The 16,851-nt window shown below is 33.0% G+C and overlaps 3 protein-coding genes across 5 annotated transcripts; all 3 read left to right on the forward strand.

Annotated features, from left to right (window-relative positions):
* Nucleotides 1–6,317, forward strand: LOC126665887 (protein tesmin/TSO1-like CXC 7). Of its 2 annotated transcripts, XR_007637718.2 has the most exons (9): nt 1–584; nt 701–817; nt 1,673–1,850; nt 2,317–2,667; nt 3,149–3,246; nt 3,360–3,454; nt 4,376–4,792; nt 5,555–6,002; nt 6,098–6,317. XR_007637718.2 is itself a non-coding variant. In XM_050358820.2 (8 exons), the coding sequence occupies exons 1-8, from the start codon at nt 217–219 to the stop codon at nt 5,770–5,772; spliced, it is 1,842 nt and encodes a 613-aa protein (XP_050214777.1). In that variant the 5' UTR covers nt 1–216; the 3' UTR covers nt 5,773–6,030. The 2 variants fall into 2 exon arrangements, 1 of the variants encoding a protein (XP_050214777.1); XM_050358820.2 differs by lacking the exon at nt 6,098–6,317 and having other exon boundaries at nt 5,555–6,030.
* A 1,746-nt stretch (nt 6,318–8,063) lies between these two features.
* LOC126666279 (uncharacterized) lies at nt 8,064–12,065 on the forward strand. The gene is made up of 13 exons (XM_050359293.2): nt 8,064–8,458; nt 8,534–8,613; nt 8,691–8,771; nt 8,859–8,984; nt 9,240–9,326; nt 9,515–9,568; nt 9,852–9,942; nt 10,027–10,097; nt 10,199–10,268; nt 10,664–10,716; nt 11,101–11,194; nt 11,593–11,690; nt 11,849–12,065. The coding sequence occupies exons 1-13, from the start codon at nt 8,158–8,160 to the stop codon at nt 11,936–11,938; spliced, it is 1,296 nt and encodes a 431-aa protein (XP_050215250.1). The 5' UTR covers nt 8,064–8,157; the 3' UTR covers nt 11,939–12,065.
* Nucleotides 12,066–12,844: 779 nt separating this feature from the next.
* LOC130014441 (uncharacterized) lies at nt 12,845–16,429 on the forward strand. Of its 2 annotated transcripts, XM_050359296.2 has the most exons (13): nt 12,853–13,028; nt 13,115–13,200; nt 13,390–13,470; nt 13,593–13,718; nt 13,809–13,895; nt 14,030–14,083; nt 14,250–14,340; nt 14,423–14,493; nt 14,583–14,652; nt 14,817–14,869; nt 15,166–15,259; nt 15,655–15,752; nt 16,264–16,429. In XM_050359296.2, the coding sequence occupies exons 1-13, from the start codon at nt 12,950–12,952 to the stop codon at nt 16,351–16,353; spliced, it is 1,080 nt and encodes a 359-aa protein (XP_050215253.1). In that variant the 5' UTR covers nt 12,853–12,949; the 3' UTR covers nt 16,354–16,429. The 2 variants fall into 2 exon arrangements, 1 of the variants encoding a protein (XP_050215253.1); XR_008789610.1 differs by lacking the exon at nt 15,166–15,259 and having other exon boundaries at nt 12,845–13,028.
* Nucleotides 16,430–16,851: the final 422 nt, after the last annotated feature.

Raw genomic sequence — 16,851 nt, forward strand, 5'->3', positions numbered from 1 at the left:
TCAAAAACTAACGAGGGAGCTAAATGGAGAAGAAGAACAGATTATGTATTAAATTTTAAAAAATAATTTGAAAAAGGAAAAAGAAAAACCCTGAAGCTTTGAGCTTAAGGAGTTTATCGTTTGCTTATTGTTTGGATTTGAGTGATTAAAGAAAAATTAATTGTTGCAGTGAGGAATTTATTTTGTGAGTTTGTGATATTTAATTCAATTTTTTTAATGGAACAGAGTGAAGTTTCAGATTTTACGCCAAAGAAATTAGCGCGACAGTTAGATTTTACGGTGATTTATAGAGCGTCACCGAATGCAGCTTTATCTGAGCATTCAAAGCTGCAGCAGCCACCGCCGACGCCAACTCCACCACGACCGCCGGTGGTGGACCAGCTGCAATCACAATCGGATTTGAATTTACAACCACATCTGCCGCCTGTATTGCAATTAAAAGTAGAAGCGCCGACGAAGATGCAGTTACAGTCACAGGCAATGCCGCCGCCGCCGCAGCAGCAAATGCATGTAGGGCCTCAGCAGGTGGTGCGGCGGATTCCTCACCCCGTTCAGAAACTCCCTGTGCAGTCAATGCAGCTAACGTAAGTTTTTTTGCTCTTAATTTTTTATGTAATTTTCTGTCGATTCAGAATTTGAATTTAAATATTGTATGAATTTAAATTAGATAAATAAACAGCTATTATTTTGTTTATTTCAGCAAACCACAGTCACCTAGTGCTAGACCGAGAAATGTTAGTGAAGCAAAAGATGGTATTAGTGGTACTCCTAAGAAAGCAAAGCAATGTAATTGCAAGAATTCAAAGTGCTTGAAGTTGTAAGTAAATTTGTTTCTATTTATTTTTATCGACTTGTTTGCTAGTTCATTAGTGTTTCCATTGACATTTTGAGAGCCACACTAGATGTTAATGTTGTACTGTTTTTGAAATTGTTTTCTCCGAAAATGTGATTATTGAAGCTGATTTGTTTGCGCTATCATGCTGAATCTTGAAGAACCTTAGTCTTTTCTAAAGAATGCCCCCTTGGTTGGAAAGCCTTTAATACACAAAATTTATACACAAAATTTAAGTTCGATTTTTAATTCTTTTTATTTATTTGGAAAGTCGGTAATTGCTAGAATTTGATTCTTTAACTACAAATGACTAGGCAATTGAATGAAATGAAATCTTATACCAAATTTGGCATGGTTTAATTGAATTGTTGCACTGGATTTCGTCCACGTAAGATGGAATTGCTTTCTCCCAATTTCTGTTATTTACTTTTCAATCAACTTTTTCTCCAAGGACTTTGCAATGGTAAATTGTTGTAGAGATACTGAGATACATATGATGTCTACAATTATCATTTAAATTTTACACTTCAGACTGCTTTTTAGTACAAAAGACAATAACTTCACTATTTTTTTGCCTCTTGATCTGTGTTATCCTCTCCTTGGAGCTTTGTTATCCTTTCTTCTCTATGATAGAGCTTTTTCTAGACAATTAGCTTGTAAAACTGGTATGCATCAATTCCTCTATAATGAATTCATATTTCATTGTGTAGTGATATTTTTATTCCACTTGTATTACTATTGTAGAACATCACCAAAGTTTTCTCAGGTGATATAAATTGTGGATAACGCATCGTGTTTTTCTTTTCACTATCATGAGAAGCAAGCTTTTACAATTTTTAGGTATTGTGAGTGCTTTGCTGCCGGGGTTTATTGTAACGGTTGCAACTGCTTAAATTGTCGTAACAACGTGGAACATGAGAAAGTAAGAGACGAGGCAATCGAGATAACCTTAGATCGCAATCCAAATGCTTTTAGACCAAAGATTGCTAGCAGCCCACATGGACCTAGGGATGCTAAGGTATGTTTAAGTCCTTGAAGTTTGAATCAATAATGTAAACATTTCATAATATGGTATTTGATAATCTAGCTAAATACTGAACAATTGCTATATTTAATTTGTTAAGTTTTTTTTATTGTTTTGGTTTATAGAATGTTGCCTGGTTCCCATTAATGGCTTGGCGCGAGAAATCCAAACTTATTTTGAATTCTTTCTATTCCTTTTAAGTCGGATGTTTGCATAAAGACATAAAGCATTAAATTTTGCTTCTTTCTTTACAAAATAATATTTTTTTACCCTTGCTGAAATAACATCCTGGAAAAAGTAATTCACTACCTAGGAAGCTAGAATGAAAAGGGAGTGATATATTTATTCCTTGGTTAAAGTAAACTAAGTTACTTCTTTTTGGATTTTGAATTCTTTCTAAAGCATGTGCTCTACTCTGTCTATGCTCGTATGCAACTGATATCACTATAATAAATTCCAGGAAGAACCAATGGATGTTCAATTGGTAGGGAAGCACAATAAAGGATGTCACTGCAAGAAATCAGGGTGCCTCAAGAAGTATTGTGAATGCTTCCAAGCCAATATCTTGTGCTCTGAAAATTGTAAATGTGTGGACTGCAAGAATTTTGAGGGGAGCATAGAAAGAGGAGCTCTTGTTCATGGTAATCATAATGGCATGGCCTTCATGCAACAAGCCGCAAATGCAGCCATTTGTGAGGCTATTGGATCATCTGGCTATGGAACCCTTTTTCCGTCCAACAAAAGGAAAAGTGAGGAACTATTTAGCAGTATAAACAGAGATCAATTAAGTTGCAATGCAAAATTCCAACAGGTTTGTCTTTATTGTACTCATAGTCATTTTAACAGCTTCTGTCTTATTTAGTTAACATGTATTATAACTTTTTTAAAGTTGTTTTATTAGAGAGAACATCTTTAAAATCTCACAAATGATAGGTACAAATTTTGTATTAGTTCTAGTGGTACCCGATGAATGTAAAATGTTTCCAGGTCAGCTGTTGATGAATTTTTGCTCTTGTAGTTTGGGCTTGTTTCATCCAAAACTTGCGGTTATGTGTTACTCTAGGCTCTTGATTTTCTGTACTGGTGTTCTGATAATCTTTGAGAGTGACATTCTTTCTGTCTGCTACGTTTATAGGATAAGCTTATGTAATATTTGACAACATGAACATGAACATGAACATGAACATGAACATGAACATGATATGTCCAAAAGTTCCATGTATTCTCTGGTCACACATCTAAAATATTTTTACATTGTATAAATATTCTTCTTCTTCCAAACTTTCTTTCAGGAAAATCATCAAAGGAACTCTGCATCTTCTGCTTGTCCCTTGTCTAACCCTGTTTCTCATAACACATCTGCACTAGGATCTTCAAAATTGGCGTTCAAGTAAGCGTTCCCCCTTTTCTTTCATATTCCTCAATTGATTTATTGCAACATTCTCTTTGTCATGTTTTCCTGTTCATGTTCGAGAACTTATGTGCTAATCCATTTGATTGAAGGTCTCCATTAGCAGGCATACTTCAACCACAAGATGTGAACAAGCTCTGCTCGCTCTTGGTTGTGCTTTCACAAGAAGCTACGAAGGCATTTGCAGGTTCTGATTAATTTCCAGAATAATATATCTTTTGAACATTTCTTAGCATAGTTTACCTTCTTAAAGTTATTGTGAATTACGTAACTGCAATGAATTTAACTATTGAATCTTCAAATTTTTCTTTCTACTTTTGTGTCTTCAGTAGATCCTTAACAACAGCTTTCTGAGACTTTCAGTGAACTGGCTAACAAGTTATTTTCTGGTTTTTATAGATATCAATTTCCGATAACTCTGTCGTTAGAAGTAAGATATGGTTTTATCATATTAATTGAATCTAGCTAAGCATTTCTCACTTGGATTCTAACCATGACATAAAGACCTCATTTGAAATCCTGTTATGAGATTTGAACTTATGTTCATAGAAATTCAGTTATCAAGAAATAAAGGGCAATTATTAGTTGGAGGGAGATGAGGAAAATGCCACTGGTGCTCAAGAGATATAAGACTTTCCTGTGTAGAGGGAACTGTGTCCCCTGTCCCCATTGCTACTTGTACCTGCAACTTTAATTGTGCTTTGTTAGATAGTACGGCATTGTACTAATCTAGATTTCCATAGAGGTCCCAACCAAATATTAAGTTATTTTCTTTAAAAACGCTGTACAATTATCAAACTGGTGCTCGAGAGATATTAATTCTATTAGTTCTTGTTCTCTGTACATTTTATTGTTTTTCTTAGAATCTTGGGTATTGATTTATCAAGTATGAAATCAAATAAGTTTAGATAGTTTTAGAAGTGAAACGGTAAATGTATTTGAATTTTCTTGTTCTGCAGTTTATATATAGTCTACATATTTGTGTTGCCTGCTGTGTGACTTACTGCTATGATTAGTTATTATAGGTTGTAAATATGATCCTTTATTAAAAGAAAAAACACCTGGTTTATATTCTTTCTAAACCTGTTGTTAAATTAAACATGGTCAGGCAAAAATGATATGAAATCCAGGGGAGAAAGTAATCACAATTCTGAATCTTCTTCTACTTCATCTATACGAGAAAGGGAAGATCTAAAAGGAAATAATGTCCACAAAAGTGTGCCTGGTAATCATGTAATTAGGAACGCGGCAGAAAGGGGTGGAAGTAGTGATTTGAGAATGGATGAAGGTGATTTGGAAAATGGAAGGCCATTGTCGCCAGAAATTGATTTAATGTGCCGTGAGCAAGAGGTGATTTTTGCAGAAGGTGAGACAGCAACTGGGATGGAAAAACTTAGCCAAAACAAAAATGATAAATCATCCAGTACACGCGAGTACTCAGAGGTTTATGCAGAGCAAGAGAAGCTCATCTTGACTGATTTCAGGGATTTCCTTAACAGGCTTATCACTTGCGGAAGCATAAAAGGTAAGTCTCTTGGTTTGAAAGTTTGTGTTGAATTTGGGTTAGTTGCAAAATTAATCATGTAGTGTTTTGCAACTTAACACGAACTTTCAACTTTGGCAGATTAATACACAAATGATCATTTTTCTACAATTTGGAACACTAAGTAATTTTTTAATGAAAAAATGCTGACGTGAACACAAGAACCACATCAACAATTTTTTAACAAAAAATTGCACAGCGTTTTATATTGCAGAAAATGACAGTTCATGTTTTAGATTACCAAAATTGAAAGTTCATATTAAAATTACAAAACACGCTGAAGCTCATGAGTTATTTTGCAATTACCCCTTTACATTTCCATGGTTGGTTAAACTAAGATCAATCAGTCAGAAGTGTCCTGACAGCAAAAATTTCATCCTGGAAAATCATGCAGTAACTTCTTTATATCCATTAATTTTATCAGTTGATTTTTTTCTTTTCCACAATATGGTAATTTCGTAACTAGATTGATATTTCAATAGAAGAGTTCTGCTTAGTTTTGCTGCCAGCAGTCCGTTAAATTCAGATGCAGGCTATTCACTTGCGGGTAGTGTTGATTTGTAGCTTTTTGATACGCGTGTTGCTTAAGGTCAAATATCTGAATCCTAAACCCCGACATAGTATTGAAATGAATTGTAAAAAGAATATGATTCTTCCAAACATTAAGTGCAGCAGATGCTAGTCTTTCTAACATTCTTACAACTTGATTATGCTAAGAGTAGTTCTTCAACCTTCAAATTGCAGAAACAGCATGTTCTCCACCAGCCAGGAGCAAACTCCATCAGGAATCTGCAGCAAGAGAGATCACGAGATCTGGAGTTGAGACGCTAAATCACAAGAAGGCTTGCGTTAATGGCATAGTGAAATCTCCTGTAGCAACTTCTGCTTCAACAGTGGATCGGCCTGTAAAAGCTGTATTGCCTGTTAGAAATGGAGTAACTCATCCGGACAGTAAGAGCTAATTCTTGGAACAATCAGCTTCACGTGTCTACAATATAATGCTAATCTTGATTAAGTCGTCAATCCCGCCGATCTAGATGTTGTTATTGAGGAATTACTGGCTTTAAAATAAGTTATAAAGACTGGTTTATGCTAATGAAGTTCTATTTGATTGTAAATTCATGTAGATGTCTAAACAGTTTTGCTTTCTTAGTTGCAGCAACACTGGCAGATCCCTGGAGATCCTATCCTGGTAATAATATCTCATCTCATTCAATGAATACTCAGAAACAATAATTATTTGAAATTGATTTCAGTAATATCCTAATTAGTTCAAATTGATTTCAGTAATATCTTAATTAAAAAGTGCTATAACCTTCTTTCAAGCTCTCATTGCAAGGTGGAAAAGGACAGATGCAATGAATCTTTGGTATAGGGATCTTCTTGGTTCCTTCTTAATCTAATAATTTTCTTCCCCCGTCTTTTTCATGGAGTTTCCTCTTATGTACTTTCCTTTGCAATTCCCACACAAAACTTCTGTTTCGTTTATATAATGGTTGTTTCTCTATATTGGAATTGCTCTCTGAAGCAGAACTGTGTCTCCAAATCAAATATTTTAACTTTTGGCTTTTATCTCGTAACAGAAATTTCTAAAATTTATCTTTTGGACAAATGATCAATTCACTCCCTTAACTTGGCACGAAATATTAAAAAAGTAATTTTCAAGCGAATCACGATCATTTCACCCTGAATTTCCAAATTGGATTATTTCAATCTCTCTGATAAAAAAAAGGGCGGAATAGTTAATTTAACCTAATTATATAACTCTAATTTTAAATTATAATTAAAATCCCAATTAACTCAAATTAAACATAGTTTGATCTAATTACACCTAGTCCCACAAACCATCAGCCATCGGTTTTGTCGACAACGGTTCGTCAACGAACATATAGACCGTTGTTCGTTCGCAGACGAACAAACTTCTGTTCGTCTGTTGTGAACGCCGCGCGGGTTGTGGATGATGGGTTGGACGGCGGAGGTAGATTATGTCATGGATTTGAAGAGTAGAGAGGAAAAAAGAGAGTAGAAATGGAAAAGGACAAGAAAAAGTCTTTCATTCGTGCTTTTATATATAGATAAAATTAATTATAAATGAATATATGCATATTTTGCAACTATCAAAAAAGTTGATATTGAAATATTAAACTACGTATTGTTCAGATCAAAAAAAGATCTGTCCCCCCTAACTATAAATTCTTGCTCCGCCACTGGATTCAGTCGACAATCTCGCTGATCTACACGTTCATGTTGAGGAATTACTAATAATACAAATATTTGTTTATGCTATTTGATTATGAATTCCTTGTAAATTTGTAAACAGTTTTGGTTTGTTTAGATGCAGCAAGCAAAGTTTCCTCTTACTTTCCTTGGCAATTCCAAACAAAAACGTAGTTTCGTTTTTATAATGGAAGTTTCTCTACATTGGAATGGCCTCTCCTAATATTTTTGGCTTCTATCTCGTAAAAGAATTTTTAGAATTTAGCTTGTCTTTTCGAGCATTGTGGTGAGAGATCTGCATATTATCGTAAACTGAAGTGTGACTATTTTTATGACAAGTTGAAAATGGATATCCCATCCCTCAAGTTACAAAACTTTATTTGTTTCTATAAAAAAATTGTCAGTTTTCTTCTATTATAAAATTAAAAATTAAATTTTTATTATGTTAGAGCAAAAACAATTTGCAAATAACATTATCCATATAATCGCTCAATCATTTAAAAATTTAAATGTAAATTACTTTTTTTCTAAGCAGTTGACGGTAACCTACTCAATTTTTTTATTTCTGTTATATATTATAAAAAATAGAATTCGTAATTTTTTTTATTTAAATTATCGTATATAATCATGTGAAATTTTAAATCAAAAATTTATTATAATTTTTTTTAAAGTAAAAATAAAAATAAAAATAAAGCTATGCTGAAGCTAATACTTTAACTAAATATATAATAATATATACTTTCTTTATAATAATCTAATCGATAGAATTCTATATTATATTATTTTAAAATACATTATAATTATATAATTATAATTTAATTATCACATTTTATTGGAGTACATTTTATTACATTAAGTACATTATACTTTTTTAAAATTAACTTTTAAAAATATGTATTAAAAAATAAATGAAAATTATTAATTAGAGCAATAAATTCAATTATTTTTTTCAAATTATGTGGATAGGAAGTGTATTGAGAAAAGAAAGCAGTGAAATAATGAAGGCCGAACACTGACTGCAAAGTAATTATGACAGCCATAGTTAGCCATGTGGCCACTCATACTATTCAACAAACCCAACCTCTCATAGCTGCTTTCAAATACAAAACAATTTCAGAGAAGAAGAAAGGATGCTAATTTCCCATCTTGCCCTCACCACAATGCTCACTCAACTACTCTTACTACCCAGCCCTTCTTGGTCCCACACTTTGCCCTCCACGTGTACTCCTGCTTCGTCATGTTTCATGAGGCACCCGCCAAATTCCGTTATTAATAAATACCGAACCCCAACCACTCTAAGCAAATTATCAGCAGTGACTCAACCTGCTTCTGCTTCTGCTTCCATTATTGCAATGGAGAAAGAGTTTCTGAATGCAGACAACATCAGATCTCTCTTCATTGAAACTCTACGCAGTCGACGACCTGTTCAAGGTTTATTCATTTCTAATTAGCTTCTCATTTTGAATCTTTTTTCCTTTTATGATTTTGTTTGTTTGTTTCTTGCAGTTTTATTATCAGTTCAACAGGGGAAACCTGTTACCAATCCATTATATCAGGATAATACGCAGCCAGATACGAGGAGTGAGGTTAATTAATCTTTTAATCTTTCACTTCTTTTTTTAAATCTAATTATGATTTGTGAATTTTTTGTTTGTGAGATCAGGCGATGGAGTCATGTCCCAAGGTTGAGATTAAGAATTTTAAAGAGTTGATTAAAGAGGAGAATCTTTATTTAATTACGGAGGTAATACTTTTTTCTTATTTATTATATATAATTGTGATTCAATGCTACTTTGCTGATTAATTAATTAATTAATTAATTAAATAATAGGCAGGAGATCAAGGGCGTTTACCTGTGCTGATTGTCAGCTTGCAAGATGGCAAAGAGAGAAAGCCTGCTGTTGTTTTCTTGCACAGTACAAATAAGTGCAAAGAGTGGCTTCGTCCTTTGCTTGAGGTATATTCTATATTTTCATAGAAAACTTAATTCTGAGGGGCCAAAATAACACATTATAAAGTTTGAGGCCACCATAATGAATAATGATACTTCGGGTCGAGGCTCCCCTCACTGATCGTTCTCTCTGTCCTTGTAGTTGTATATCTAGTAGCTACTCTGTTTTATATTGATTGATTTTGCTGGATGTGTTATTAATTGTGTATTCAAGAAGAACAAGTTGTTGTTTATGTTTTCTTTTTATGTTTGATTTGATAGGCCTATGCTTCGCGGGGATATGTAGCTATTGCAATTGACTCTCGTTACCATGGGGAACGCGCCAGTAATAAAACAACTTATCGAGATGTGAGTATGAGATATAGAATCTATGTTAGTACTGGTTTTAGCATTTAGTTTGAACATCGATCCTGTTTTATTGTTTGTATGAAGTGTCTAAGGCTAGAATAGAAAAATGTTTTAATGTTTTTATAAAAGTTATATCATCTTTGAACGAATGCTTTTTGACACATTGAATGAACATTGTGCAATTTCAGGCCCTTATTTCTTCATGGAAAAAAGGTGAAACTATGCCATTCATATATGACACGGTAACTTCTCCGTTCACTATTTTATTTTCTCCATATGGTTTACCCAAATTATTTCTTGCTTTTAGCTTAGAATACTTGATGAATTTAAGTTCTAAACTAGTGAATAGTAAGTAAAGTGGGATTGTTTTAGTTCAGTCTTCCAATCAGTCGAGGCTATGAAGAAATAAAATGTAACAGTCTGAAGTCTATATTTATAACTTTAGTAATTCCATTAAGTAATTGATTATTGTTTTTTGATTACTTTACTTAACAAGTTGGTGGCTTAAAATCTTGAACATGGCAGGCCTGGGACTTGATAAAACTAGCAGATTATCTTACACAGAGGGAAGATATTGACCCTGCCAGAATAGGAATTACTGGAGAATCACTGGGAGGTTAGTCATTTCAATTGAAAGAAATGAGTAATTGAGATTAAATTTCATTACCATATATGACAACTTTCTACCGATGATTTGCAGGAATGCATGCATGGTTTGCTGCTGCTGCTGACACGAGATATGCAGTGGTTGTCCCTATAATTGGCGTGCAGGTTTGTTTAAAGCAAAGAAAATGTTGTTGAAGAATTGACAAATGCATATTCAATGATTAATTGAATTATTCCTGTTTGTACCATATTTGATGCAATTATAGGGATTTCGTTGGGCCATTGACAATGATAAGTGGCAAGCTCGAGTTGCCAGTATAATGCCTTTATTTGAAGGTATGTCGAAAAATTAGATGTGATGCAAAGCACCTAAACATGGGTTCGCAACATTTTTGTTAATTGCTTATCTTTTGTTTTTATTACTGGTATTTGTTTCATTTTTTTTTTTTGAAGCAGCATTGAGTATGAAACTTAGCAAGTTTTCAGATATTTTTTTTTTCATTCTTTTTGAACAAACCGTTCTTTGAAGAAATTCAATCTATAATTAAGGGATTGTTGAATATACTATATGCATTCTCGGTTCGGATGCAATTTACGTATAGATACTATTACGTGGATTGTCCCACATAATTCTTATTGATACTGTTTAGCATGGAACTACTTGTGGCAACCCTGCGGATCTTTAATTGGAGTTCCTGCAGCTCTGACTGTCTGTAATCTTTTGGTTGCAGAAGCTCGAAAAGATTTAGGCAAGAAAGAAATTGACAAACAAGTGGTGGAGAAGGTCTGTTACTATTTCACTTTAGACATATTTATCAATGTTTGGATGACTGGATAACGTTTTTCTAATGCCTGTTCACTATGGTGCTATAAGACTACTTTACGTCACTGTCTTTGTGCTGGTCTTTTAATCAATTAAAATCCATCAGCATATTAGGCAAGTTTTTAGTTCATAACTAGAACTTCGAAGTGAGCAATATGTAGCCTATATATACTCTCTTCAAAATCCAATTTCAATTTCATGGTTACTTTTTGAAATTATATGTAAAAATTAGCACTTTGAAGCAAAGCAATATGCAGCCTATATAAATGCTGCATTTTTCTTCAGATACCAATTTCCTGTACTGGTTTCTCTATTTTGAAATTACAGCATTATATTCCTTACTAGGTATGGGATAGGATTGCTCCAGGTCTGGCCTCTAGCTTTGATTCACCATACACAGTTCCCATCATCGCGCCAAGGCCGCTGCTGATTGTTAACGGTAAGATACTCTTTAATTTCCGGTAACGATATAGCACGTAAGCCACATTTCCTGATAGTAGTAACGTGCAAAACAGTTTAAAATACATATGGAAAGTTAATTCTGTCATACTCGAAATAGCCAAATAAAACTCTAGTCATTTTTTTGTTGCAGACAATTTTGTGTATGAGCATTAAATTTTCATGTTCAAAAAAAAATTCTAAATAAGATATGCAGTTCATTTTTATGCTCATACCAGCTGTGTCTCGTTGGTTAACCGTGTTTGATTAGTCATGAAGAATTCACTAAATTTCTTTCATTATCACTTGAAAACCTCATCAGTTTCCGAAGATTAATCTTAATGTCACTTCTGAAGTTTCGTTTAGGATTCACTATTTGTTTGGATATGGAAATTACAGGTGCAGAGGATCCCCGTTGCCCACTTGAAGGTCTAAAAGTCCCTAAACTAAGAGCACAGAAGGCTTATGAAGATGCCCATAGTAAAGATAAGTTCAAGGTACGAACTCAACTTGTTTCAAAAGTGTAAACTAGACTACTAAAATGTATTAGCACCTCTAATATTGTTTGCTGTATTCATTTGATCTCAAAGTTGGTGGAGTTCTTCATTTCTTCTGATTTTATGTGTTTTTGTGATATTGGTTCTATGACATGAAGCTAATAGCGGAACCTGGAATTGAGCATAAAATGACACCATTGATGGTGAAAGAAGCAAGTGATTGGCTGGACAAGTACCTCAAGGAGTGATGCTGTTTTGTTACTTGTTTGTCTATTTTACTTCAGAATTTCATCTTGTACAATATTTGTACTAAATTCAAGGAGCTCTTCCCTAATTTGTCCAATTCCATTTTATAAATAAATTTCTTCTTGGTAATAGTTTTTCTTTGTAGGAGATTTAGGAAAAATGTATTCATTCAAAAATGTGTTATTTCAAATAAGACAGAACAATTGATTATTAAATTCCAATATATATATATATATATATATATATATATATATATATATATATATATATTGATCACATACAAAACATTTTCAAATATAATTAATTATATACGCCATTCATTCAATGTTTAAGTATAATAGGTTTATAATATATAACACGTTATTTAATTTGACAAATATTTTAATATTGACCGATTCAATTCATTTTCAAACCGGTTTTAAATTGAAAATAAACTATAAAAAGAATTTAGAATTTCAATTCTTTTTATCTTTGCTAACATATTATCTTTAAATTATAATTTAATTATTAAGAATAAAATATGTATCATCTAACATATACTTATAATGTATAAAACAATAATTCATTATTTTATCGTTTTATATTTTATATATTTTCCAAGAAAAGTATTTATTATATTCAATGATTACAAACCAAATTATATTTATTTTATAAAAGTTAAAATAAATATACAAGTTATCAATATAATTAAGAAATAATATTATCAATTTGAAATAAATTATTTTTTATCACCGTTTTAAACAATCACTATATTTAAATAGGGATATTTGCAAATTAAATGTCAACTTTTCACTTTTGTAATAATTCAATCTCAATGTCAAAAGAGGAAGAAATTTTCGTTTGTTAAAGGAAAATAAGAAAAAGAAATTGCCCAATAACTCCGCCACGTGTCTATCAGCAAAATTTTCGTTTCTTAATGTAAAGGCTAAACTGTGTTAAGTGGAAGCATGAAGAAGTAGTAGCAGAAGCTAGCGAACCTAACAATCTGCTGCTAATTCTTCTAAATCGCCGAAATGGAAAACGAAGCATTCAATCCCGACAAGATACGATCGGATTTCATTCAAGTTCTTCATAGCAGACGATCTGCTCAAGGTTCTAACTTTTGATTATCAGATAGTCCTTATTTGTTCAATTTTTTGTTTTTGACGGTTTTATGATTTTTTTTTTTTGAGTGGCAGTTCCGTTATCAGTTGAAGAAGGAAGGGCTGTTGTAAATCCTTTATATCAGGGTAATGGACCTCCACCTCCAACCACTCATACCCAGGTTGTCTCCTTCTATTTTTAATATGCCTTTTTTTTTTTAAAAAAATTCCTTCTTTTTTTGTTGATGTCCAATTGTTTCTAGTTTATTAGTAGTTCATCAACTCATTTACAAATTCTGTCAATCATTATACTTTTATTATTGGATTTTATCTTTAATAAACTAATCAATGCTTGGTTGTCCGTTTGGCAGGCGATGGAGCATTGTCCTAAGGCCGAGATGAAGGATTTCAAAAGTTTACTTAGAGAGGAGAATCTTTATTTGATTACTGAGGTCAACATATTTTCTTTCGTCATACTTCACATCCAAGAATTTAGAAATCGAAGTTTCATTATTGTTAGTATATTATTATGATGTGAATAAAGAAAGAGTAGTTAATTTACTAATTTAATTAGGCGGGAGACCAAGGGCGTCTGCCTATGCTGATTCTTAGTTTGAAAGAGAGAAATTATAAAAGGCCTGCTATAGTTTTCTTGCATTGCACACATACATGCAAAGAATGGCTTCGTCCTATGCTTGAGGTATTGCTACTCTGCTCATGTTTTTTTGTTCATTGTTTATGAAATTGCATTGTATAGTTTAGATGGTAATGGTTTCGGTTGCTGCTGCAGGCCTATGCTTCGCGCGATTATGTAGCCATTTCAATTGACTGTCGCTACCATGGCGAACGAGCAAGTAGTAAAACCACTTATCAAGAAGTGAGTAATAGATTATTAAAGTATTCTTACAGAATTTTGACTAAATATTTATTCAGATTTTTTTGTGATACTTATGAGACTAATTATCAGTATGTATATTAAAATTATTTCTGTGTTGCACTATTCAAATGTAGGCCCTTGTATCATCGTGGAAGAAAGGTGACACAATGCCATTCTTATTTGACACGGTATTTTCTTAGTCAGATTTGTCTAATTTATTCTTTTGGTCAATTGAAACTGTAAAGAATTGAGAAGTCCTTATATTTAGAATTCGATAAAATGATCAGGAATAATGTTTTGATTAGTGATTACTTTACTTCACAAGATGATGATTCCAAATCACAACTATGGCAGGTTTGGGACTTGATAAAACTGGCAGATTATCTCACACAGAGACAAGATATTGACGCCACCAGGATAGGAATTACCGGCATATCACTAGGAGGTTGGTTGATTTAAACTGAAGAAGATAACTATTGACACCATCCATGTTCAATAATAACTGGTGCATTAATGTATTATTGCAGGAATGCTTTCATGGCTTGCTGCTGTTGCTGACACAAGATATGCAGTGACTGTCCCTATATTTGGTGTGCAGGTATATCTAATGAAAGATTAAAATGCAGTGAAGAGTTTTTCTAATTAATTCTGAATAACTGGCTGATTTTTACACGATGAAAATTCTAGGGATTTCGTTGGGCCATTGACAATGATAAGTGGGGAAGTCGGGTTGACACTATAAGGCCTGTGTTTGAAGGTATCATACACAGAAAATCAGTTGTGATGCAAGCATCTGAAAAGAAACCTAGTTTGCAGCTGTTTTTCATATGCAATGGCTATTTAAGTGGTTCTCTTCTGCTCCATTAGTTTCCTTGTGTAATAGCTTCTACTACTCTGACTGCTAAAGAATTTTGGTTACAGAAGCACAAAAAGATTTGGGGAAGAACACAATTGACAAAGAAGTGGTGGAGAAGGTCAGTTACAATTCTCTTTTGACATGTGTCCATGTTGGGGCGACTACATAAATTTTATTCGATTGCTTGTAAGCTATATAAATGGATTTCAGAGTTTAATGCTCCTTTAATTATTACTTTTCTGCTAGTTTTGTCATCCGCAATTACGCAAGCTTTCAGTTACACTTTAGAGCTACAACACTGAAGCAAACAATGTGGCCTACAAGTGTTCCATTTTCTTCACATTCAAATTCTCTATATTGTGATTGTGTTTTTTGAAATTAGATATTTTCTTATAATTTTACATTCCTTGCTAGGTTTGGGATAGAATTGCTCCAGGTCTGGCCTCTAGTTTTGATTTACCATACACAATTACCACCATTGCACCACGCCCACTGCTGATTCTTAATGGTAAAACACTTCACTTCCTTTCTGGTATTCATAAGGCAAGTGCAGCAGCTGATTGTTAATACTAGGATATTTTGTCCTCATTTCTGGTAATGATAGGGCCCTCAAGCTAATTTTCCTGCAAGTAGGAAAGTGCAAAAACAGATCAAAATGCATATGGAATGATTGAAATTTAATTTTGTGAAGTTATTTTTGTTGACAGACAATCTTGTGTATGAGCTTTAATTTGCATGTTTATATGCTGTTCATTCCTGTTCTCGAGACCAGTTGCGTCTCTTTGTTCAACTGTGTTTGATTAATTTTTTCTTATATACTTGCAAACTTCATCAGTTTCCGAAGATTAATTTTAATGCCACTTTGTTTAAGATTTAATATTTGTTTGGGTTTGGAAAATGCAGGCGCAGAGGATCACCGCTGCCCACTTGAAGGTCTAGAAACCCCTAAACTAAGAGCACAAAAGGCTTATGAAGAAGCCCATAGTCAAGATAAGTTCAAGGTACGAACTCAACTTATGTCTGCATTTTCTCTTCAAAATTGTCTATCATGCAATGCGCTCTAACCTATGTTGCACTGAAATTTCTCAAATCCTATCTTTTGAGGGTGTTTCCTTTCTGTTTTTTAAAAAAGTTTATAAATTCTAAAACTCTATATTTTGAAAAATTCTTATAAAATATTTTATTTCCTGTTTTCTATTTTGATACTTCCCATTTAAACATTTTTGTTTCCGAGCTATATAGACTAACAATTTAGAGTTCAATGATTTCTACATTATTTTCTCCTCTAATAACATATAATTATGAATAACCCATTAAAGAAAACGGAAGAAAAATAAAATCCAACTGATACATTTTCGAATGGTTCACATATGTAAAATGCTTGCATTTGAGCTGTGCATGCAATGAAGTGTTTATCAATGCAATTCATTTGATCTGAATTTAAAAGCTTATCGAGTTATTAATCTCTTCTGATTTTATGTGTTTTTGTGATATTGGTTCCATAACATGAAGCTAATGGCGGAACCTGGAATTGGGCATCAAATGACACCATTGATGGTGAAAGAAGCAAGCGACTGGCTCGACAAGTACCTCAAGAAGTAATGCTGTGTTGTAACTTGTATAAACAGTTTAGGTGTATTTAACTCTTCTAGATATGAAGATATTGGCATTATTACAATTCCTTTAACTTCCTATCATGCCGTATCATTTCAACGAGAAATTTTTAGATAGATTCAGTTCACCACGTCATCCGTAAATTAAGACTATCACATAATGATAAGTCATTAAAATGATGTCAATCTTATAATATTACTATTCAAATGTGTAAATAAGTAATCAACAAATTTACAATATTGCCATCATTTTGATGACGTCGTGTCATTATGTAATAGGTTTAGTCCACGGATGACGTGGTGGACTGAGTCTACCTAAGAATTTTTCCATTTTAACGGTGTCATGTCTAAAATTGTCAAGACGTGCAAATATAAATTTCTTCTAGGTAAGAGCTTTTCTTGTATAAGAGTCTTAGGAAAAATTTACTCCAAAAATTACGATTTTCTAATGAGACGAATAATTGATTGTAAAATTCAAAATACATGT

The sequence above is a fragment of the Mercurialis annua genome, linkage group LG1-X (genome assembly GCF_937616625.2).
Source record: "Mercurialis annua linkage group LG1-X, ddMerAnnu1.2, whole genome shotgun sequence".
NCBI classification, from domain to species: domain Eukaryota; kingdom Viridiplantae; phylum Streptophyta; class Magnoliopsida; order Malpighiales; family Euphorbiaceae; genus Mercurialis; species Mercurialis annua.

Bases quoted from the DNA above. Each gene is read 5' to 3' on its own strand.
- LOC126665887 (XM_050358820.2), top strand. From the start codon at position 217: ATGGAACAGAGTGAAGTTTCAGATTTTACGCCAAAGAAATTAGCGCGA. The intron at 1,851-2,316 runs GTATGTTTAAGT...AATAAATTCCAG, and splicing joins ATGGACCTAGGGATGCTAAG to GAAGAACCAATGGATGTTCA. The intron at 3,455-4,375 runs GTTCTGATTAAT...AAACATGGTCAG, and splicing joins AGCTACGAAGGCATTTGCAG to GCAAAAATGATATGAAATCC.
- LOC126666279 (XM_050359293.2), top strand. From the start codon at position 8,158: ATGCTAATTTCCCATCTTGCCCTCACCACAATGCTCACTCAACTACTC. The intron at 8,772-8,858 runs GTAATACTTTTT...ATTAAATAATAG, and splicing joins ATCTTTATTTAATTACGGAG to GCAGGAGATCAAGGGCGTTT. The intron at 10,098-10,198 runs GTTTGTTTAAAG...ATGCAATTATAG, and splicing joins TCCCTATAATTGGCGTGCAG to GGATTTCGTTGGGCCATTGA.
- LOC130014441 (XM_050359296.2), top strand. From the start codon at position 12,950: ATGGAAAACGAAGCATTCAATCCCGACAAGATACGATCGGATTTCATT. The intron at 13,719-13,808 runs GTATTGCTACTC...TTGCTGCTGCAG, and splicing joins GGCTTCGTCCTATGCTTGAG to GCCTATGCTTCGCGCGATTA. The intron at 14,653-14,816 runs GTATCATACACA...TTTTGGTTACAG, and splicing joins TATAAGGCCTGTGTTTGAAG to AAGCACAAAAAGATTTGGGG.